Source organism: Podarcis tiliguerta, assembly GCF_965153285.1.
Source record: "Podarcis tiliguerta genome assembly, chromosome: 11".
Lineage (NCBI taxonomy): Eukaryota > Metazoa > Chordata > Lepidosauria > Squamata > Lacertidae > Podarcis > Podarcis tiliguerta.
In genome coordinates, this window is record NC_139544.1 from 13,039,821 (window position 1) to 13,063,711 (window position 23,891).

General features: G+C 43.5%; 1 protein-coding gene and 2 long non-coding RNA genes across 5 annotated transcripts in view; 2 read left to right on the forward strand and 1 right to left on the reverse strand.

Annotated features, from left to right (window-relative positions):
- The window catches only part of LOC310660076, a 36,615-nt gene extending 25,970 nt beyond the window's left edge, over nucleotides 1-10,645 (forward strand). The window contains exon 3 of the long non-coding RNA XR_014503129.1: nucleotides 9,148-10,645. This is a non-coding gene — a long non-coding RNA (uncharacterized lncRNA). The remainder of the gene's footprint in view (nucleotides 1-9,147) is intronic.
- NFIL3 (nuclear factor, interleukin 3 regulated) lies at nucleotides 1-21,974 on the reverse strand. 2 transcript variants are annotated; one of them, XM_083404157.1, is made up of 2 exons: nucleotides 21,837-21,974; nucleotides 1-1,895 (listed from the first exon to the last, which is right to left on the reverse strand). In XM_083404157.1, the coding sequence occupies exon 2, from the start codon at nucleotides 1,694-1,696 to the stop codon at nucleotides 308-310; it is 1,389 nt and encodes a 462-aa protein (XP_083260283.1). In that variant the 5' UTR covers nucleotides 1,697-1,895; nucleotides 21,837-21,974; the 3' UTR covers nucleotides 1-307. The 2 variants fall into 2 exon arrangements, with proteins under 2 accessions (XP_083260283.1, XP_083260284.1); XM_083404158.1 differs by lacking the exon at nucleotides 21,837-21,974 and adding an exon at nucleotides 21,150-21,260.
- LOC310660107 overlaps nucleotides 21,769-23,891 on the forward strand; it is a 9,679-nt gene continuing 7,556 nt past the window's right edge. Inside the window, exon 1 of one of the 2 annotated variants that reach the window (XR_014503191.1) lies at nucleotides 21,769-22,236. This is a non-coding gene — a long non-coding RNA (uncharacterized lncRNA). The remainder of the gene's footprint in view (nucleotides 22,237-23,891) is intronic. The other variant, XR_014503192.1, reaches the window with a different exon arrangement.

Consider the following 23,891-nt stretch of genomic DNA (forward strand, 5'->3'; position numbering starts at 1 on the left):
TTCTGTGCTTGTCACCAATTGTTTATTGGAACTGGCAACTTTCACACTTTATAGTAACAGAACGACAGAAAAATAATGTTCACTATATACAGCCTTTGCACAGGCTACTTAACTATACACAAGGCATAGTGATCATGACAATCTAGTCTTTATAGTCATCTGTGCACGAAAACACACCATCAGACATCATGTGAACATTACAGTGAAATGACATCACAAGTCCAGTGAAAATTCAGCATAATACAAAACATATCAATCTACTGCAAATGACATCCTTTGAAACAATAAGCATTTATTCAGTAGTCATTTAGCCAGAGTCTGAAGCAGAGATGTGTTGTGTAGTTATAAGTCTTTTAAGTGAAGCAACCTCTGCAGACAGATTTGCTATGCCCTGCTTCAAATACAAGTTCTCTGTCTCAGACACTTTGTAGGAATTGTCTTTAACGTCAGCCGCTCCCGTTTTGCAGCCACTCTGATTTTTTTCAGTTAATTCCTTTTGATGGTGCCAGTGCTCTGGTTTCAGAGACCAGTCTTGAATATTAGTCACTTGGACAGAGAAAGGAGTGTGAGAAGTATGTACCAAATTTTGCACATTGTGCTTTTCGAGTTCAAAATGCCTTTTAGATGACATATCAATTGGTGACGTTAGTTTCTGGGTAGCATCATAGTCATTATCCAATGATTCCACTTTGATCTGCATGGCCTTAGCCTTAATTCTAAGCTTATGAGGCAGGGCAGAAGAGCTCACCTCTGGGACTTTAACTGTGGCATGATTGCTTTTAAGTTCAACAGGAGAGTGGATTGGGCCTTTAGGTACCTGCTGCTCATCTTCTCCATCTGACGACTTTCCAACCACACCGTCATCAGCCTCTGAAGTTCTTGGAGAATTACTAGAGGATCTGTTAACTTGCAACAGTGGAGGGGAATGTGAGTAGCCACTAAAGTTGCTCCCCATGAAATTTGGGTACATGGATGTTGTATAGGAGCCTCTTTCATCTCGTGAATCCCTTGCATAGTTTTCCAGTTCCATTGGCTCCTGCTTTATGAGCTGGAACTTATTTTCAGGATTTTTGCAATTATTTTGTATAGGGCTCACTTGAGCATGATCTACTGATGACACTTCAGACACATCGGATAAAGAGCTTTGTGGCGAGTGCTTAATGACAGATATACAACTGCTGCCCACCATTGGTGGTTCATGCTCATCAATGAAAGAGTTAATACTTGATTTGGCATTCTGATACTCCTGAAAATAAACAGCTGTTGAATTGCTGAGCTTCTGAACCTCTTGGGCATATGCTGAAGAGCTAATTAAACCAAACTTTAGCTTCAGTGAAAGTAACTCAGCTTTTAAAGTGGCATTTTCTTCTCCCAGTGCAATTAGTTTGTTCTCCAATACAAGGTCGTTTAGCCGCCGCTTTTCACGAGACCTTTTGGCAGCTTCATTATTTTTCCGCCGTTTTTCCCAATACATGGCATCTTTCTTTTCATCAGGAATGAATTCCCGCTTTCTCCGGCATGCTGAAGACTTGTTTTTTGAAATGCCTCCTTCACTGAGTAGCATTTCATCGCCAGTAGCTAGGTCATCAGATACATCTCCTAATGTAGAACTAAGTGCCATAATTTTGTCCACATTGCTACTTGTATCAGCGGGTGCCTGTTCTGTTTTAATGGACTGCATTTTTCTCAGCTGCATCAGAAGCAATTTTTAGTAGGTGTGCAAATAGTAACAGGATAAATTAATCTTCTAGGACTTCTTGAACCGTAACAACTGGATAAATACAGTAATTTTAAATCCATAAGCATTCTCCCATTTGTTCCATCATTTCAAGCATCATGTCGTCTTGGTAAAAATTGCTTCTGGGTAGGTTCAGCCTACAATCTTCGGAAAACACCTGTGGCACACAAAAGAATAATAATAATGATTAGTTTCTTGATTTTACAGTCTTTAAAATGTATGTGTGAATATTATTCAGAGTATCTTTTAGTTATTCAGGAAAGAAAGCTCAAGTCATAAATCACTGAATGGCTTTACCCTATTGGGCATATCTTAGTAAACAGATAAACAGGTATATAGTATTTGCATACCTTAAAAGAATTAAGATAATGTTAATGGGAAATTATATAAGCTCTAACCACATTCACTTGTAGTGACTTATTACTATTAATTAATTATACATTTAATATCTTGCCTTTCTTCCTCTCCTTTCCTGGGGGTTTTTAAGCAGAGGTTGGATGGCCATCTGTCATGGATGCTTTAGCTGGGATTCCTGCATTGCAGGGGGTTGGACTAGATGACCCTCAGGGTCCCTTCCAACTCTATGATTCTATGAATCCACCTAGGTATACTTTCCTAGGCTATCTCCCACCCAGGCATTGATCAGACCCAGACCAACTTAGCTTCAGCAAGTAGATTTTTTCTGCTGTGGAAAACACCTCATGCCATACCACAAACTGGAATGTGTAACTATGACTCGCTTGAATTTAATCTGTATTGTTTACTCTTTCCCATTTTCCATCCAAAAGAATAGCAACATACGGATTACTGATATATAGGTCAGTATAGCCTAACTATATTTTCCTTGCCTGCCTTTCATATCGCCTTTGGGCCAGGGGAGTGCTGGGATGGGACAGATTTTCACTCAGAAGCAGCTATAATTAACTCACAGAAGCCAGCTCTTTTTGCAGACTATGAGCCTAACAACATGTAACATCAATGGCATGGTTAGCTATCATATTGTGGGTTGCTTAAAAATTAAAAACTCACAAGGTGTGGAGCAGCAATTGTTATCTGCAGCACCACAGTGCAAGGGGAGGCAAGGGGAGGAAGGGATAGCTAAAACCACAGTAGCACCTCCAACCATTGAGCATATAATTAATAGGCGAGACATAAGGAAGAAAAGGGACGTGGGTGGCGCTGTGGGTTAAACCACAGAGCCTAGGACTTGCTGATCAGAAGGTCGGCGGTTCGAATCCCCGTGACGGGGTGAGCTCCAGTTGCTCGGTCCCTGCTCCTGCCAACCTAGCAGTTCGAAAGCACATCAAAGTGCAAGTAGATAAATAGGTACCGCTCCGGCGCAAAGGTAAACGGCGTTTCCGTGCACTGCTCTGGTTCGCCAGGAGCGGCTTAGTCATGCTGGCCACATGACCCGGAAGCTATACGCCGGCTCCCTTGGCCAATAAAGCGAGATGAGCGCCGCAACCCCAGAGTCAGTCATGACTGGACCTAATGGTCAGGGGTCCCTTTACCTTTAAGGAAGACAGCATACTGATAATCACCATTAATTCCAGAAAATCCTTTCTGTTTTGCAGATTTTAGTTAGTCACTTTCCCTACTATGCTCCCCTACTGTAATTCGTGTGATTCTGAAATTACTTCCACTTTTCACTGGAAAACTTTAAATGGATTGCTGGTGACTGATTCTGCCCCGTATGGGTCTGTAACATCAATACACATCAAAGTTCCTAACAAGTGAGCAAGTGTGCATAGCTGGGCTAGCAGGAGTCAGTTTGCTTGTCATCATTTCCATGAATACAGTCATCGTGGTCCCCTGCCAAGAGTCAGAAAGGAGGCTTTGCTTTCTATAAGTTTCAGCTGTTAATTCTGCAGTCTGCATAACAAAGGGTATGATCTTCTCCTGTGCGGGTGTTGTACCTGAGCGTGGAAGGCATGGGCATAGCCAAGGGGGGCTGGGGGGCAGCTGTCCCCCAAATAACCATTCAAAATAAATGCAGATCTGAGGTTCTGCCCTCCCTAACAAAAGCCTGCCCTCCAGCAAAATTTGTGGCTACGTCCCATGGTGGAAGGTACAACAGAATTCAGATTTCTCCACCTTCACCATAAGCATACACAGCCATTTGCTGTGTGGTAAGAGCTGTGGGCATATGTTTTGCAGATTCATTCTCTGGTGGGGCTGGAGAAAACTCCTTTCTAATCTGGAGAGGCACTGCCAGTCAGGGTAGAGTCTGCTCAGCTATATGCATTAATGCTCTGACTTGGTATAAAAGCAGTTTCTAGAAGACCTTTGTGTGCCTCCAATATCCCTGTTGAGCCAGTTTCCTTCATTCAGTCAACTCCACATTACCTGGCAAAGTCCTTTTAATATGTAATGCTATCCCATTTCTGTATGGAGTAGCATTCTACTCTGATGAACTAATATTGGGTTTGATTCCCCCAGTCTCTCTCCTAGAGCGGAAGATGAGCTCTTTTCATTTGTAGAGGGAATCAAAATCTAGCAGAGGCTCTCTGCTGGAAGGAGAGAGAGTTGATTCCCTCCCTGGGACCCAAGGAAAAGCTCCCAGGGTGATCTAGAGAATCCCACAATCCTCCAGGGCAGTTTTACAAGGGTCTGCATTGGGATGGATCAACAGAAATACCTCCCTGCTCCCTTTCTCCAGCATGAGTGGAACTCCAGTGATCACACTCGTTACATAGGTATTAAATACAAAGGATGGAGGGAGAGAAGGGAAAAGGCTAAAAACTGCACAAGTAAGACTTCTGTCCTAGGTATTTTACACAAGTTCAGGGAATCTAAAATATTAAATAAGTCAGTATGCTAGATGGAATACTATTTTCTGTTCCTTTTTATTTGTCCAAATTTATGTTCCGCTCTCCTAAATAAATGCTATTTTTGTTAGTTCTTTCTTTTGTGGTCAGTGTACAAGAGCTGCTTTGAAACTTTGGTTGCTTTGAAAGATTGTACTGGTGGCAGAAGAAAGTTAAATATCAGTTTGGAAAGCCATGTACATTTTTTTAAAGTATGCAGAGAACTATATCAAGTTTGATGCCCGCATGAAACCTAATTTACCAGGTCTCATTCACAAGCTAAAAGTATGCTTCGTATTAATTTATCAAATTAATTCATATCAGAATGGCTGGTGTCAGTTATGGAGAGCAGGCTCTAGTGCACCTTTTTTATCAGATGGTGGTGGTGATAAACCATTGATTTTATTTTATTTTTAAGCCTGCTTCCTTGATCTGAAAACATTGCTGTAGCAATTTACAGCTACAGTAACTTAAGAGATCTTTCTAAAGATAGACATTATAAATTATTTACATAGTACTTTTATAGCTAAGACATGCAACATCAGCAAAAAAACTCCTAGGAAGACATCTCCCAATTTGTCCACCAACATCATTTTTAAAAGGAAAAACATTCAATCTTGTTGGTATTGCAAGGATGTTATAATGGCAGTGCAACTGCTAAGTCAGAGCAAATGTTTCAAAATGAATTGTCAAAGTCTGAAGTGGCTTGAAGTCCTTATTTAATGCATCCCTATATAAACTATGTAATAATTATTGTCATTTTCAAATTAAATTCTGAGGTAGGTTCTGCAATATATCAAAGACCACTCATGAGTTTGTGGTCAACCTTAGATTTGAAGCCTAGGTTCTCAAATCCACATCCAAAACACTATTAAAGGGGACCAGCCTTTTCTGGTATTGTAACCACATAATACTTCTATATTTGGTAACTTTAAAAGCTCCTATTTCAATGTTTCTGTTCTCAGTTTCACCAGATGGAGCAACATTCGAGGCATAAATAATCTCATCTGCAATTCATACCAAAGGGAAATGAATGCAATGTATTAACTCAGGTTGGCTCACTCAATAAATGACAAGACTGTTAAGTAATTAGTGAAATAATATTCGTCTAACAACAACTTCTGACACTGTATCCAAATGACAAAAGTTATTCTAATGCAGGTTTTTTTCATAACTCAAAAACTACTCAAAATGGGAATAAATATATAAGCTATCAGTCAAGGAAAACAGTCTAAGGATGCAACAGAATGTGAAGCAGGCCAAAGTAGTCTCTCCTCTGCCCACAGGGTGCTTTTGCCATTGGTGCACTACAGTTCTGCACTAAACCACTGAGCCTCTTGGTCTAAACCACTGGGTCTCTTAGGCTTGCTGATCAGAAGGTCACCGGTTTGAATCCCTGCGACGGAGTAACCTCCTGTTGCTCTGTCCCAGCTCCTGCCAACCTAGCAGTTCAAAAGCACACCAGTGCAAGTAGATAAATAGGTACCACTGTGGCGGAAGGTAAACAGCATTTCCGTATGCTCTGGCTTATGTCACAGTGTCCCATTGTGCCAGAAGTGGTTTACGTCATGCTGGCCACATGACCCGGAAAGCTGTCTGTGGAGAAATGCCGGCTACCTCGGCCTGAAAGCGAGATGAGCGCCACAACCCCATAGTCACCTTTGACTGGACTTGACTGTCCAGGGGTCCTTTACCTTTATAGCTGTACCAAATGCATTGACATGCCATTCCCTCTAATTGAAGGACCTTCCATAGTACATATTACAGGATCCAACAGCTTGGCACTACCTTAGGACTCTGGCATGCAACTGTTTGCAAGAAACAAGGGCAACTCTGCTCATAGAGGCATGGGCAATGGCAGACTCTTGGGTTCCTTAAAGTGAAATGTGGATGGCCTTCTATTTAAATGGATGGGCTTACCATGACAGTGGCACCCTGTGGAGAAAACACTCTAATGGGGAACGGGTACTTTAACATTTTACATAAAGGCCACTTCATACCCTAGGCCACATGAAGCAGATGCAAAATAGCAACCAACACCATTAATTGCAGATGTTACCTGAATCAGATGTCAGTTTTTAACATGGCATTTTTTCCTTATTTATCCAGTATCTATGCAAAATTACTTTAACTGCCATGGCATCCAGCATAATGTCCCCTTGAAGCCCCAAGGATGTGGGGGTCCAGCTAGCATGTCCGTTGAGGTTATTAGACTGAAGCAATGTGTGGAATATCTAGTAACTATAAGGGGAACTCAAGCATTATCATTATGGTGATACAGAAACCAATGGTCCACACTGTTTTGTAGATTTAGGCTGTACACTGCATTCTTTATTTCAAAGAGAGGGCTTTTCTTTTGTTCCCCTGGAACTTCACCCAAAAATAATTGAAAGAAAGCTGAGGTGCGATTTCCTTCCTCAATGAGAAAAGTACTCTTGAGGCTAACATGGTTTAAATTTCTGATAAAAAAACTAATATTTACACTAGCCACAGAGCTTAAGTGGTTTTGTTTCTCACACAATGCCTTTTAAAAGGGTCCCAATTCTATATGACATGCTAATGGTAAATCCTCCAAACACAGGCAAAGCTAAATAGCCTTATCAATAGCTCCCTTGAACAGTTTGTTAAGCCAGCATTTATCCAAATGGAAAAGACAAAGCCTTATTTGTTAGTCACTCTGTGTGTGTGAGTCAGAATTTCATCTGACAATAGGATCAAAATGCATTTAATAAAAACAAGCTAATTTTACTTTGGCTATTTCTTATAATTTCTCTGGAAAGTATTAGTATGTACGGTCATGACTCCTACTGTATTTCAAATTCAGCCCTTTCCCCCTATGATTAATCTTGCAACTATTTTATCACTCCCTCAAAAAAAAAAGGCGGGGGGGGAGTCTAAAACCACCTTTGAATGCTGCCTTACATTAGTCACTCTTGAAATTTCAGGTGCTTTTATAAACACTTTGAAAGTTGCTTTGTAGCATGTTGTGTGCCAATGAAACAATCAATACACAGCACTGTCTGCTTCATTATACAATTGTAACCACAGATTTATACTACTAATGCCTATTTTTTTAATATGGCAATGGCCTGATTGTGACTCGATAAGTATTTGAGTAGGGGCCTGGTTCGATCTCAGGAGGGGGATGCCAAAGGAGGGGGATGTAAAAGGACTGGCCTTTGGAAACCAGCTATGCTCTCTTTTGCAACAATATAGCTGCAGCTTATCAGCATCCCAGCTTTGAATATGTCGAAATCTCTCTTGTCCTCCCTGCTTCCACCACAAGCACAATCAGACTGTAATCCTATACTCACTTATCTTAAAATAAGCCTCATTGAACCCAGTGGGGCTTACCTCTGAGTATAGGATTGCTATTATGTATTATTTTCACTTGAATTGGCTGTGGGAAGGATCAGATTATTATTATTATATAACACTTGGAGTAAAAGAAAATAGAAGTGACTTCCCAAGACCAACGCTGATAAATACCCAAGCAGTAAGAAAGTTTCTAATGGATTCTATTGACGGAGCTGACCTTGCAGTCTTTACTAATTCCTGCACAACACACAAAATTTTCACTTCTAAGGGGCAAAACACAGAGATCTGGTTCTAAGCATGTGAACAGTTTCAATTAACATCAGAGGAGCTAACAAAGTTGTTTTAGTTTGCTATTCTTCAGTTCCAAGCTCCACACTTTAAAGGACAGAAGTCACAACATTTTAGAGACTCTTTATATTAGAGAATGGAGAATCTTAATCTCAGGGTTGTAGATTTGAGCGCCACATTGGGCAAAAAGATTCCTGTAGGACAGGAGGTTGGACTAGGTGAACCTTGTGGTCCCTTCCAACTCTTTGATTCTATTCTATCCCTTTAAACTGAGCTGATGACTTAGCTGCACTACTATTGGGAAACATTTTTTATTGCTCTTCAGCCTTCTAACATCAGGTGTTAACATTTTCTCAAGAATAAGTGCCTTGTAAAGTGCAGTTTATATTTTAAGTCAGTGTTACAACCATTATCATGACAGTACCTCCGGACCCATTTTAAATCAACAAAATTAAATTTCCATTGTTCCTGTGTTCAAGACAATTACAGTCGTACCTTGGAAGTCAAACAGCTTAGTTCCCGAACGTTTTGGCTCCCGAACATTGCAAACCCGGAAGTCACTGTTCTGGTTTGCAAACTATAATTGGAACCTGAATGTCTGATGGGGCTTCCGTGGCTTCCTGCAGCCAATCAGAAGCCGCTCCTTGGTTTTTGAAAGTTTTGAAGTCAAAAGGATTCCATTCGGCTTCAAGGTACGACTGTATTATCTCAGCTGGCTGAACTGAGAGTGTTATCACCTATTTTGACTATTCACACTGAACACAAATTCAGGTTTGTAGAACATCTCAGCCTCAGTTGCCCATCTGTAAAATAGAACTAAAGTTGCCATCACAGGGCTATTAGGATGATGGACTCAATAAGACGGCTTAATAAGTAGACTGCTTTTTCATTCTTACTGAGTCCATCATTCTAATAACCCTGTGGTGAGCTATTCTTAAAAAAAAAAAGGCTATGCAAGTGATACATTATCATTAATACGATTTCTGCACTTTTCAGAAAAAGGAGAAACACCGCCATTCCTATTTTTCAGATAAACTGGGAGAAAAAGCCGAGTACACTGCTTTAGAAGTGAGATCGCAAGCCCAGCAAAGAAATGTGGATAAGAGAATTATCATGCCTAATATGGAGGTGGGGACAAAAGCTGGAGCAGAGACACAACCAGCTATTAACAAGATAAACTCTATGTAACAAAAAAACTACTTGCTAGGGAAGCCTGGTGCAACAGGTCTGTACCTTTAAGCAGTTTTAATTACAAAATTTAGACTTTTAGTGGTCACATTGGAAAAGCAATGTTTTATGTTACAATGCAGAGTTTCATTTTGTTATTGGAAGGCATACAAATGCAGCCATCATTTTATGATTGAGGGCTAAGCCACACTTCCATTTGCCCATGCTTTCTAGGCAGATTGATGTTTGTATAAATTCAGCAGTAAACAGCAGGTTTCCCAGAGAAAGAGGCAGGGCGAAATAAAAACCACTTGGAGCCATCCCTAGTAAGCGTGGGACAAATGGAAGTTTGGATGAGCCCCGAGTCCCTAATTTTATAAGGTCCTTTGCTGCTGAGGTTACACTGCTCACACATCAGAAGTGTTCAGAGGTTATAGGGTCAGCATATAATTAAATTGTAGGTCAGTAACACACATATGCAAGAGATTTCTTCTCCATACAAGCTATGAGAATAAAATAAAGAGGAAACCCTTAGAAGAAAATGTCATCTACTTAATATGTGTTAGAAAATCACATTCACAAAGGAATTCTCAAGCATATGAGCTACATGCAGTGCTGTAATATTTCTGTTTTTCCCCAGAGGAAAAACTGGAAAGTGATGTAATTGTCACCATGAATGAGTAGTACAGTTATTGTTTGTTCTAATAATTACAAATTAATTAATAACAAATATACTTTCCAAAGATAAATTGCACAAATTATCACCATTTTCAGATCAGGATTGTCTTAAAAGGCAGTTTTCACCTCACTTACATTATATTGTTTCAAAGAATGCAATGGAACAACTGTTGCGTAATTTTCTCTCTCTCTCTCTCTCTCTCTCTCACACACACACACACACACACACAGGGGTGGGGGTTGGGTATTGAATTTTTCTCATTTTCCTATGGTTATTTGGCATTTTTTCACTCATAAAATAGTCTGGGCTCTTTCTAATGAAAGTTCCTCTTTGTTGTTTTTCTCCTCGAGAGCAGGTGAAAGGATAATGGAATTTTAGAGCTGATCCTCAAATAAAGTTTCTATTCTATTTAAAACAAATGGCTTACTTCTGGCTTAGCTTTGTACATTTCCATCTGCTCAAAAGGCTATCCTTAGCACAATGCCTCAGCTACTGATCTCATAGTTCCAGTTGATTTCTATGGTGTTTGTGTGGAAGCAGCACCTGGTGGATTAATTAGTGTACTCTCAAATGACCACACTGAGGTCACTGATGCCACTGATTTAATACAAATTTAATAAATAATAAAAGAACGATAATACTTGCAAATCTAAGGACCTGTCTTTTTGCTTTAACATATTTACATCCCTTCTAAATAGCACTACTGTGTACCATATGTTTAATTTAAGAAGGCCAAGAAACTCTATTGACTTCAACAAGTCATACAAAACTACATCAAGAATTGCAGCTCCCAGAATTTCATTTGGGTAACTTCAAATGCAAATATATGCTGGGCAATTCCACAGCTTTCCGGTTAATCCATTGGGCTAATCCATAGAAAGTTAAAAATACAAATGGTGGATCAGATTGATTCATTGTTGACTGCAGGTGAAATCTACCTGATATGGAGTTAAGACAGGAGCAATCAGACTTACTGATCACAAATGCTACTGTCCAAAGGCCAATTCTATAGCCTGTTGTGAGATGGGACCACTTGATTGTCATGTAACTAAAAATCTCACATAACACCGTTCTTTACAAATTCACAGACTTAATTTGTGCTAATAATCACTCCTTTCCATCAATGGATATAACTGTCACTGTATTTCATAATATAATCCACTCCCAAGTCAGGGGTTGTCAAAAGGACCATTTCGCAGAGCAAAGGTCTCTTACATAATATGCTAAACATTAATTCAGTGCTAATTTGGACAAAGAACAATGAAAGTACAGTTTAGATTGGGCAGTCCAACTTCTCATGCCAAGTGGGCCACAACCCATGGGCCGCACACTGCCTTGTGCAGGGGGTCGGGGAGCGAAACAGGGTCCTAGAGCCCTGCCACCTCCTTCCCAAAGCTAAGGAAACACTAGCTTGGCTTTGGGAAGAAGACAGAAGGCCCCAAAGTCCAACATCTTCCTTACCCAGCTTTGGGAAGGCAGAATAAGGGCTACAAGGGGGGGGGGGGGATGGTGCCAAAGGCTGCCCTGGTTATTTATTTATTTATCGTTCATTCATTCATTCATTGAACTTATATACAGTGGTACCTCTGGTTACATACTTAATTCTTTCCGGAGGTCCGTTCTTAACCTGAAATTGTTCTTAACCTGAAGCACCACTTTAGCTAATGGGGCCTCCCACTGACGCCGTGCAATTTCTGTTCTCATCCTGAAGCAAAGTTCTTAACCCGAGGTACTATTTCTGGGTTAGCGGAGTCTGTAACCTGAAGCGTATGTAACCTGAAGCATATGTACTGCCCTATACCTGGAGGTCTCAGGGCAGTTCACAGAAAAGAGCACAATATATAAAATCAAAATAAAAACAGTAACCCAATAACACCCACCCTAAAAAAGAGCTGCATTTTAAAAGGGTATAGGATGTTGATCAGGACAACCAAAGGCCTGGTTAAAAAGGAAATTTTTTACCAGGCACCTAAAGGTGTGTAATGAAGGCACCAGGTGAACTTCCCTGGGGAGAACATTCCACAGACAGGGAGCCACTGCAGAGAAGGCCCCGTTTTCGTGTTGCCACCCTCCAGACCTCTCGAGGAGGAAGCACATGAAGGAGGGCCTCAGAAGACTATTATTGCAAATTTTCTAAATAAAAATAAAATGTAATTTCTATTGCTTCTTACTTAGAATCGTAGAGTTGGAAGGGACCCTAACGATCTTCCAGTCCAAACCCATTAGAAAGCAGGAATATGCAGCTATCCTATACAGTGGTACCTCAGGTTACATACGCTTCAGGTTACAGACTCCGCTAACCCAGAAATAGTACCTCAGGTTAAGAACTTTGCCTCAGGATGGGAACAGAAATCGTGCTCCAGCAGCGCGATGGCAGCAGGAGGCCCCATTAACTAAAGTGGTGCTTCAGGTTAAGAACAGTTTCAGGTTAAGTATGGACCTCCAGAATGAATTAAGTACTTAACCTGAGGTACCACTCTATGGGTATCAAACCTGCAACCTTGGTGTTATCCGCACCATAGCTTTCGGCTACCAGTGTTGATTAAAGTAGCAAGGTTTTCACTTGATAAATTTGTGACGGTCAAACTAAAAGTATTAATGGTTTAAAATCATTTGAAGCTTCACCTGAAGACCCATAGGATTTCTCTCACACAAAAGGCTGTGCACCTGATAGCAAGGTCATCAAGAAGAATCTGTAAGCTGATGAGTCAGATCTGTTGCTTAATGTTTTTTTATGCAACAGCCCTCAACAAAACATTTCATTGTTCAGGTTATTGCATCACTGTGATGTTATAATAACCGTAGATTAGGAGAAAAATAATTGCAACAAGGCAGCCATCTGGGGAAAAAGAACGTCATTACATAAATGAAGTTTGCACAACCTTTAGCAAAGGGAGCCCAGTTTAAAATAAGCGAAAGATAAAAGCGCAGCAGTGATTGATTTCCTGCAGATTACACATGCATGGCTAGCACTGTTTTCCTTCACAGGGGAAGATAAACTGCAAGAATCCTGAGTAAGCTCACATTGTTTTTTAACAGCTCTCCAACCGTTGCCTTAAAACACACACACATACACACACACACGTAACCAAGATCTTAAAACATACTAATTCTAGAAAACTGGACAGTATGAAGACTAGTTAGCAATCCCTGAAATAATAGATGGAAATAAAAAATAGAAAGAAACCTGTTAATACATTGGTGTAACATGCTGGCACGCTGTGGATATTAATATATCATTAATCTAGACCATCTTTTCCTTCACTTTCCCTGACATTCCATGTATTTTGGGGTTGGGGGCATACAAGAATGCATAAAATTGCACACGGTGGGGAAGAAACACCAGTCTCAAGCTCCAGGATGGTTCTGAAACCAAAGAACCTGCCCACGTCACCCTGGGCAACTTTGGACCCAAGTTACTTTGAATTTAGAGGCAAGCTGAATGTCTCTGAAGCATTGCCTTGTGCTTGGTCCAAAGCAAATGCACCACCTTAGTAACTGGTAGAATAAAGGATCCGTATCATTCCTGAGAGCCAGCATTGGCCAATTGATTCCAGGCCCATATTTCACCCCCATCTGAATCATGCTCCAAGGGTTGCCTTGGGCAAATCATTATTTCTCAGCCTCAGTTTCAGACACGATCAAAATTTGATGTTTGTGGCAATAAAATGAGGTGAAACCTTACATAACGAGAACTCTGCATGATTTGAATAAATTTCTTCGCAATACTATTTAAATCTTGGAGCCAAAGTCTATAAACCCTATTCAGGATTACATACACACAGGCAAAGTGCTGGCCAGTTTTTTTTTTAGTACATACGGAAAGGGCACCAATTAAAGTTCTGGATAATATTGATCAATAAACCTGTGTGTGCTGCTGGGCTCAGAATAAAGATTTCCAGGGATGCCTAAAGCATCTCCTATGCCTGAAGAAAGTTCCTTAGTTAATCTGTAGCTAATCTCTGAGGCTTCTGTATAAAAAGTCAAGGGTGTATTTAACAAACAACCCTGAAGCTTGTTTGTGATCCATTTTGCCCTGAATAAATAATTACAGGAGGAAAATTAAAGTTAAAATGTAACTGAAATTGTTTCAATAACATTGACACAATTCCAGCTACAGCGAATGAGAATACTCAGCAAATCCTCAAAACGTATGTGGTGCACACCACATATTATTAAATCAAGTACATAAATTATGACATGGCTTGAGGAAAATTCAATAGTCAAGTAAATCAGTAGTTATCAGAATATATAGCATCGGAGCTAATATTAAGCAAATTTAATCTGCTTTAAGACTTTATCTGCCATTTCCTTGAATTGTTTTCTTATTTGCTGTTTACCAGCCTGGTACAGTATAAGTAAGTGTGGTATACAAGTGTGTTAAATAAATAAATTAGCAAGGGCACAAGTTGTTTTAATTCATTTAATTTGTTTTTTGTAAGTCACTTGGGTGTTTCATTTGGGGGTAGGGAGGTACTAACAAATAAAACAAATAAATCCACTGAGTATTTGAAAGTTCTCAGCATATGTATCACTCAAAAAAAAATTAAAAATCCGTCTACTCTGATTTCATCACAGTCATACCTCGTGTTGCAATCCGCTCGTTACGGACTTTCAGCTTATGAACACGGCAAACCCGGAAGTGTTTACTTCCAGGTTCGCCACATGCGCACAAGCCATCTCTCGACACACACAGAAGCGATCTCCATGCTTCATGCAGAAGCGCTTGATCACGCTGCGCACATGCGCAGAAGAGGCGCTCTAGTTGCGGCCTTTTCGGGGTGCAAATGGCAGCCCGAAACAGATTAAGTCTGCAACTAGAGGTACCACTGTATTTCCAGCAACTGATGGAAACAATTAAAACCTGCAACTTGAAAACAATTGAAATCTAAGAATTTTTGACCTAAGTAAATTTTGATATGTCCTTCTGCTGCATTCATACACTATGGCATGCTGGCAGATTTTGGGTGTATGAACAATACAATACATGTTTACTCAGAAAAAAATGCTATTGAGTGCAATGGGGTTTACCGCCTTACAGGATATCTTCGGGAGAAGAAAAGGCTAAGGAGTAAAAACACACACAAATCTGGAGTGGAGTTCCTAAGACAGTTGGAGAGTGTCTTGTACGCCTCCTCCCAGCAACTCCTGCAGCCAAGCTGATGCCAAATATATTGTTCTGCCTTCCTTTGGACCACAACAGCGAGGCCAAGAAGGTCTTCACATCCGGGCAGCCCAGGACCTCCATACACACTGCCCAGACTTGCATGGGAGGCAGTATTACAAGTTATCAGTCTCTGCAGCCACAGCATGCTCTGTGATTCTCCATAGGTCTGACCTCACCTTCTGCCCTAGAGGCACATTCCATTGTCTCTCAAGACAGATGTATGCCAACAAACAACAGCTAGGTAAAATGACTACAGGATTGCAGCTTGCTTATTCCACTGACCTAGCACTCTGGAGCCATTTAATCAATTATATGATGCACTAAGTATTGTGTTATTTAATCTTACCACAACACTGCATGCGTAAATGCAAATATGTTGGGTGAGGACGTTTTAGAAGCCTATTGCCCATCATGGTTCTTTGTCTACACATGTATTATCTTTCAAGAGATGCACATGAGGCAACCCACATTTTTTCTTTTAAAAAATGCTTTGTCTACTAAGGAAGTTAGGTAATAAGTAAACACAGTTATATGGCTCTACGTTTATGTTCATTGCGTGCTCCAAACTCACCTGAGCACACATTTAAGAATGTCTGATCAAAGGGAATCTAGCCAGGCCTACAGTGAATATGCCATTGGCTAATTTTGCTACCTTGTGATGAATTTCCAAGGGGGAAATGGGGAAATCTATCAATCTTTTGTTTTACTCTATGGTTCCAATAGCTATAAACTAACTGAATTTTTAAAAATATATATTCTCAAAAGTTACCCTTAGCCAGCTGGGTTGTGACCATTAGGAAAAGGTATGAAATCATGGTATTGTAAGGGACTAAAATTTAAGACTCCTGAAGAGTGGATGCCGTAATTCTGGGTGGTGAGGTGCAGCATCTTCCTCTAAGCATGCAAATAGCTTTAGAGTACAGTGGTACCTCGGGTTACATACCCTTCAGGTTACATACGCTTCAGGTTACACACTCCACTAACCCAGAAATAGTGCTTCAGGTTAAGAACTTTGCTTCAGGATAAGAACAGAAATTGGGCTCCTGCGGCCCGGTGGCAGCGGGAGGCCCCATTAGCTAAAGTGGTGCTTCAGGTTAAGAACAGTTTCAGGTTAAGAACAGACCTCCAGAACAAATTAAGTACTTGACCCAAGGTACCACTGTACATTTATACTACGAGTAATCCTTGCTACAATGGGCACAAAAGCTGAGCGTCGGGGGGGGGGGGAATGTTGAGGCAGGAATGAGCATGAAGAAAAGCGTTAACAGTGGCAAGGCAGGAAGTGAGTGGCATCACCAAAATCCTCCGTTATCTCACAGACCATTGTGGAAGCTTCTATAGGGATGAGATGGTAGTGTGTATCTATTCCATGGCAATGCAGAGCTGGGAGAAAAGTGGTGATGCACCATCTCCAGACTAACGGTGACTCCAGCCAAATTGATCGTGGTACACAGGATTATTATCCTTGGCCTTGAGACCACTGTCCAAGCATGCTGTTGCTTCAATCCTCAGGTTTTCCAACTCTTTGATTAGTATGCCTGTATGTTACATGTGTTTCTCAACTTCTGAAATGTCCCACTGACAGATTACATCAAGTTCTCTATGTGCAGAAATATGGGTACCCATTTTAAAAATAACATGAAAATGTGGCCATAGTCATGCGACATAGTCATATTTTCTCTCTTGTCGCTCTAAAAGGTTGGAAAAATTAGCCCTAAAGGTTTAGCCAAAAATACATGCTTTTAAATAGCAACACATTAACATTTGTTTCAATGTCATTATTTGGGTGCCTGACTCAGAACTACAGCCTTCAGATTGGCACCAATACAATGAAGTCAGCAGTGAAGCTGCCTACTCAGTTTCAGCAAGCTTTGGATCAGCCCAGAGACATAATGGCAAAGCATTTGAAGTCAAGACTTCCTAAACTTCTTTGCAAGGTTATCAGCACTGCCAGATTTCTGTGAAATGAGGGGGGCGGGTGTTAAACTGCCAGGAATTCTTACAACAAAAACAGGGAGCATCAGACGATAAAAGGGGGAAATAACCCAGACATTTCTAATCCTTATAATGGGTGAGAATACAGACTTAAAATGAGAGGTAAAGTAAATATATATATATATAAGTGCAATGCTCCTGGAGTTTTTCTGAACTATATACACTTGTGTGGTAATAGCTACAAAGGTTAATAACACCTGTAACACACCTGAGGTCATCTGTCATGACTTGGCTGTGTAACATTTACCACTGGAATTATTCTCTGATCACAAGGTGCTCCTCATACTAAGTTAAACCATCTATACTGGCTGGAAACATCTCTCCAGATTATCAGACGAGCGGCTCTCCACAGATGCCCTGCCACTGTATTACAACCCTTCATTTCTTCCTTCCACCAGTAGAATACAGTTGTTTTGAAATCATGGAAATGCTTTGACTTGGGCAACACATATAACTACACTAACTGCTGCCATACGTAGTCCCCAGTCCTTTAGGGCCTAACCCCCAGGATTTGCCTGGTCCTCGGCACACTAAGGCTGTGTATACGCTAAACATTAAAGTTGAAGCACATTGCTTCTCTCAAAGGATTCTGGGCACTGTAGTTCACCCCTTACCAGGTTACAATTCCTGGCAACTCTTAACAAAATACTGTACAGTGTAGGGCTGGGCAATGTATCGATGCATTGTCCAAAATCTGTTTGGAGTCCACATTGTGGTAACAGCTTCATAATATTTGGCATGACGATATCTTGTGAACAGCAATGTGTGTGTGTGTGCTATGTAAAAAATTGCAATGTGAGAAAAAGCGAGAAGCGGCCATCGCTTCTCTCATTCCTGCCACCCCTGTTGCTCTGTGCTACAAAATAACAGTTGCAACACTATGTTAAAGGTAAGTAAAAATGTATCTGTTTTAGACTCCTAAGTAGTAGCAGTTGCCCAGACATTACCCCATTCCCCACTACATAGTATCCATCCTTTTTTGAGACATCATGATATATCGGTACATCCAATAAACAGCTGGTGATAAATCACGATGTTGAAAACCAGACATGGCTAAGCCCTACTACAGTGTCCAACATGGTTTGAGAGAAAGAGTGTGTTTTAAAGGTGAAGTATGCAGACAACCTTCATGACCTGGGAGTAAGCTCTACTCAACACAAGTACGCATGCATAGGGCAGGAATTAACTCTGAGTAAAAATGCACTGAAGTGTGCCGGCAAAGCTTGTTTTCCTGGCAGCAGTTAGCAATAATTACTTTATAGCTACTGTAAAAAAACAAAACCCAGCAGCACTCTTGAATATGCAGGGAAATTACCAAACTAATAACACCATTGGCAACAGTAGTTAAATCCTTTCCTTTCTGGAAATGCCACCTGCAGTATCCCCTCCTCGCTTTTTTTGGGGGGGGGGGGGTAAGAATCTGCCAATGGATATGAGACTCATCACACATCCCTGTTGTTTTAACAAGTAATTATTCCACCTCCAGTACGCACCCCTTACAGGAATTAATGCTGTCCCCATTGCCCCCATAACACGGACCTGGTTAAGAAGTCAGAATTGTGGAAAATCTCCGAGGAAAGGCTTGGGCCAAGGAAAGGGGAAGGGGGGCTGGGGTTTTTTTGTTTTTGTTTTTTTACTTAGAAGCCACTGTGCTATAGGGGAGCTAAACAGGCATCCTTTATACACACGATGGGGTGTTTGGGACTTTTCCGCAGAGTTTACACGAAAGGTAATGAGCGCGCGCGCGCAAACGCCCATTCGCTTTTGCGCAAGGGCAAAAATTCTGGAGAGAAAACTCCTCGCCAGCCAATTGCGCCCAAGGAGGGGCAGCATTCCAGGCTGCCCAAGGAGGCGCAAAAGCGGACGGGGTCGCCGTCAAACACGCGCGCGCCCAACCTTCGCTCTCTTTCGGGAGGAAACGTGAGAGCTGCCAGCTCCGTTGCCAAGTCTGGAGGGGCGGAGAGAAAGCGGGGCCCGGGAGGGTGGAGAAGCCAGAGCGAGGAGCTCTTGGGCCCGCCCCCCGTCGTTGCAACAGCGAGTACACACACTACGTGACTGGAGCCGCATCCCTCCCCGGGGCCAGCTTGTTCTGCTCGCGCTCCCTGTCCGTGCAAAACGACCGCTCTCCTGCCTTATTTACTCCTCTCGCCGACTCCGCTCCAGCCCGCCTGTCTCCTCCTCTTGTGCGCCCTCTCTCCCCGCCTCACTCCCCCGGAGCTCTGCCTCGCCTTCTCTCCACCCCCACCCCCCCTTCGCAGAACAAAGGAATGCAAAGCGCGGCGGCAGCGCCATCCAGGCCCCTTCCAACGCGCGCTCCGGCCCCAGTCATAACAACCAACGCCTAAGGCGGCTCGAGAGCCCTCGGGCGGCGGCGGCAGGCGGGCAGGCAGCGCAAGCTCCCTCGTTGCCCGACGCCCCCGGCCTCGGAGAAGCGCCGGGCTCTCCGGAGTCCAGAAGGAGTTCTTCCCCTCCCGGCTCTGCACCTCTTAGCAGTCCTCTGAACGCACAAACGCACCCGAATTACGCGCCGGTTACTTCTAAGGGGTCGCAGTGGGACCCTTGTTAATCTGGGCAAGAGCTCTGACTCGAATACAGAAACACCTCGGTATCTCTCTCTCTCATTAAAAGAGCCACTAGCAGAAAATCAACAATTGTCGAACCCGATTTTGCGCTCCTCGCCATCCCCACCCCCGCGCAAACCTTGGATTTCTGAACCTTCTTATATTTTTAGAATGATTCAGCATCAGGATTTCTCTTCTCCCCCCCCTTTTTTTTTAAAAAAAAGCAAGCCCCCACCCAGACGGGTTTAATAGTTGCAAAACGACACGACTGCGAGAGTGGCATAGATTTCGATCGCACGCTGGGATTCTGGCCATCTGAAATGTGCTACTGACCTAAATCAGGCTGGGCATTGTTGTTGGGTGTGTGTTTTGCAACGTTACGCCGACCGTCACATATGTTGAAATAAAGACTCCGCACCCCGCGCGCACCCTCCGCCTCCGCCTTTCGCCCCCCGCGCCAGCCCGACTTTGTCGTTCTTGGTTGCAAATTGCAGGGGCTACGACGAGATCAGAGGCACCTCTCACTTTTTCCCGAAATGCGTAACAAGCTTGTGTATATATAAGCTTATGTATGTATGTATGTATGTATGTATATCTCTATGGAGGAGGGTGAATCATGCACGAAAGCCAACACCTACCAAGCCACTTGATGTGTGAGCGAAATGCCTTCCTAAAAATACCAGCCTTATCAAAACGTCTCCCAAGGCGTGGAGTTGAAAACGCCAGCAAATGTCCTTGAACGTCTATTTGCACAGCTCTGGAGAAAAGACCAGAAATAGCCCACGGAGCCACAATTGCTCAAATGTGATAGGGCTAAATATAGACGTGCACAATTTTCGTTTTAAGGGACGTGGCACACATTCAACAAGCCGAGCTGCCTTTCTCCAACTTACGCAGCAGCGATCTACTTTCCGACAGGGGAGGGAGATGCAAGAGGGATGACTTTGGAAATCGTGGTTTTATTTTAAGGCCGAGATTGCTCTAGTTTCTTTGTGGCGAGGTTTATCAAATCGCGTAATTAGCTGCCTAACCTGGCCGCCAGCGAATGCCGTGGTTGCATAATGCAACATTTCCAGGAACGATCAGGAAACGCGGTGCCTGAAAACCAGCTGCCAAGAGGGAGCAAAAGGCACGGGCCAATATAAACCGAATTCTCTCCCCCCCCCCACCCCCCACATACACATAACATACATCAGAACAGCCCCGAATCAGGCGATTGTTACGTGTCTTCCTTTCTCTAGCAGCTTAAAAGAACGCAGCGTAAGGAATAAACAAGGAATCTCACGCGCAGCACCAGTTCATCATGGGTTTTTTTTTTATTCTAAAAAAAGCAGACCTTCCCTAAGATATCCAGAAATAGATGAGATGTGTAAATGGGGACCGTATTCCCTAACGCTGCACCAAAATTACCAAAGCATTGCACGCTCACCTCCTCTCTGAAGCGCTCGCCAATAACTCGCCGTGGACCGATTATGCAATGCGCGAGAGATGAAATAACAAGCCCCGCCAGCCCCTCGGGCGCTTCAGATGCTCCCCAGGGGGAAACGGGCGCGTTTCAAATAACTTCTTCCAAGGCGCATGCCACTATTAACAAGGCATTTTCCTAATCCTTTGCTGCCCGTCAACGATTCCTTCAGCCAACCCTCCCATCCATGTCCTCGCTTACCATCCATCTCCCCACCCCCACAAATCCCTGCTCATACAAGAAGGAATGGTGGCAAGATCTCTGAGCTTCAAGATCTCTGAGCTTTCCTCCTGCTCCCCAGTCCCGATTTCCCTCCACCCCGGAGGACGCATCTTATTATGTAAGAGCAGCGCCGAGCTCTGAGCCAGCCGAGCCGGGGAAGCTGCTCCGAGGGGGGCTGCAATCAAAGCGGCCGCCTTCAGGCGGCGAGTCCCGGCGCTGACGTGCCAGAGGGCGAGAAAAGTTACTGCTAGGTAGACGGGCGCATGGAGAGGGTCGAATTTCTCCGGCGAACCCGTGTCTAGAGAAGGGTGAACGCACACCAGGACAGAGTGAGTCTCGTCGGGAAAGGACCGAGGGAAGGTGGGCGGGGTGGGGGGAGAGAAGGACCCCCTTCAGACGAGCAATTTCCCCGACGGAAGCTTCCTGTACCTGGGCAAGCTGCTCGGGCCGAGAGGGGCCGAGCGCACGCCTCGCTCGCCGGAGATCCCGTCGGCATCTGCTTCCAGTCGGAGCCGGTCGCTTTGGAGAGGGGCCGAGAGGCGAGCAGGTCCTCGACTACAACCAGGCAGGGGCCAGGCAGGCAGGCAGGCAGGCGGGCACAGAGAGAGAGAGACCCTCGCAGCAGCAGGAGCAGGAGCAGCCCGAAGACGTCCTTCCCGTCGCGCGCCAGGAGGAGAATGTGCGCTCGGGAGAGAGTGGAGAAGCCGGGCGCAGCCGAGGAACGCGCCTTCTGCCGACGACGCAGCCGACGCCGCTGGAGAGAGATCTGTGTTAGTAGGTCAATACTGTACGCTCCTCACAACGCACACTCCTCATGCCAGCTTGGGCGGTGAGTGGCGGCTGCCGGGCCCCAATCGGAGCTCTCCGCTTTCCCGGGAACGGCCAATGGATGCGCCCGGAGTGGGGGGGAAGGGACAAGGGCAGGGCCAGACTCGAAGTGAACCCCCTTCCCTGCTCCGCCCTTTCTTCCTCTCGCTCTCTCCTCGGACGCTTCCCCTCCCTCGATGTGTTTGTGTGTGCGTTACAGTGGATGTGCGCGCTGCTGGGTATTGCATAACTAGGCGAAACTGGGGGGTGGGGAGGGGTGAGAGAGAGGAGGAGGAGGAGGGAGAAAGGAGAAAGCTGCTGGCATTTACGTAATGGCCCAATGGAGAGCCGGAGAGGCTGGAGTGAAGGTGGAGACTCGGCCTCCTGCTTGTCGCTGGGCTCTCAGGCTGGCGCTGCAACGCGCTGGGCAGGGTTGTGGGTCGCATTGCAGGACGCCGGTGGGTCGGAGCCACCCACCCCGATTGCAACATAAAAGGAAAGCCCCAGCGGTTGCTGCGCTCCTTGAACGTCCGCGCGAGGGAGTCGCTGAACTCGCTGCCAACGCGCGCGCGTAGAAATATGTGATCGCCAAGTATTTCCGTCTATTTCAGAAGATCGCCAAGTGGTTCAGCCGCGAGATGTTGGGAACGGAATTGCGAAAAGCGGCGGCGGAGGGAAGGGAAAGAGATGCCCGTGTGTGTGTGTGTAAGGGGGGGAGAATTATGCTTTGCGTTTCCAGAGCTCAAGGAGGAAAAAGTAAATGGGCAGGAATAGATGTTGGCTTGCAAAACAAGGCAGCTCTCAGGGCTGGTAATACACACAGTTGCCATCTAAAGGGGCATTTTCTGTAGAACTATTCAGTCCAGAGTCTAAAATTCCACCATCGTGTAAAATGGGTGGGTGTTGGATATGGGCATGTAACAAGGTATATCTCTTTGATACTGGTTCTGCTTCCCATCGTGTGAAAGAAAATGTTAGCTCCAGAAGCAATCAACCAAAACGAGAGCAAATGGAGCTTTTGTTTTATATTCTGATCCTTCTGTTTAACATCTAAACTAAGTTTCAAAAGGAACCCAAATGTCACTACCTAGAATATTGGAGCATGTGCCTGTAAACACGAGATGGAAATTATATTGCAAGTGAGAAATTATATTGCGCAAGATGCTGCGCTGCATGGTTTGTCATTATCCATGCATATTTGCCACCAAGGCAGGGCAGATGGGTAATGTGCCAGTGAATTAGGTTTACCTTTGGTTACCAAAGAAGCCTACTGAAGATAGACTGCTTGGTGTGTTTCCTGCTGTTATGTCAGCTGGCACTTTATGCTACAGGCGAAAAAGCCTATAATGTATGCATGAGAGTAGACCTAGCGTCTTTATTCAGTGAACTACAAGGATGAAGGATTCTGCTAATTTAAGTTCCACTGACCTAATTTCTCGCAACACAGCCATTACATTTGCAGAATGAAAACATCATCACATCACTGAGCTAGGAAATCAATGCATATTGTTAATTTTGTGATAGGATCCTTTTTTTCTCCCTTAAAAAAAAATAGGCAGATGAAACCCCAATCTGCTATGGTTGTACAGTGAATCACTCACCAAAATGTAAAAAGATAATCTACAAAATAAGATGGTGTCATCTGGGCCTGCATTTCTGTTAACTTTCCATTTTGAA

Bases quoted from the DNA above. Each gene is read 5' to 3' on its own strand.
- NFIL3 (XM_083404157.1), bottom strand. From the start codon at position 1,696: ATGCAGCTGAGAAAAATGCAGTCCATTAAAACAGAACAGGCACCCGCT.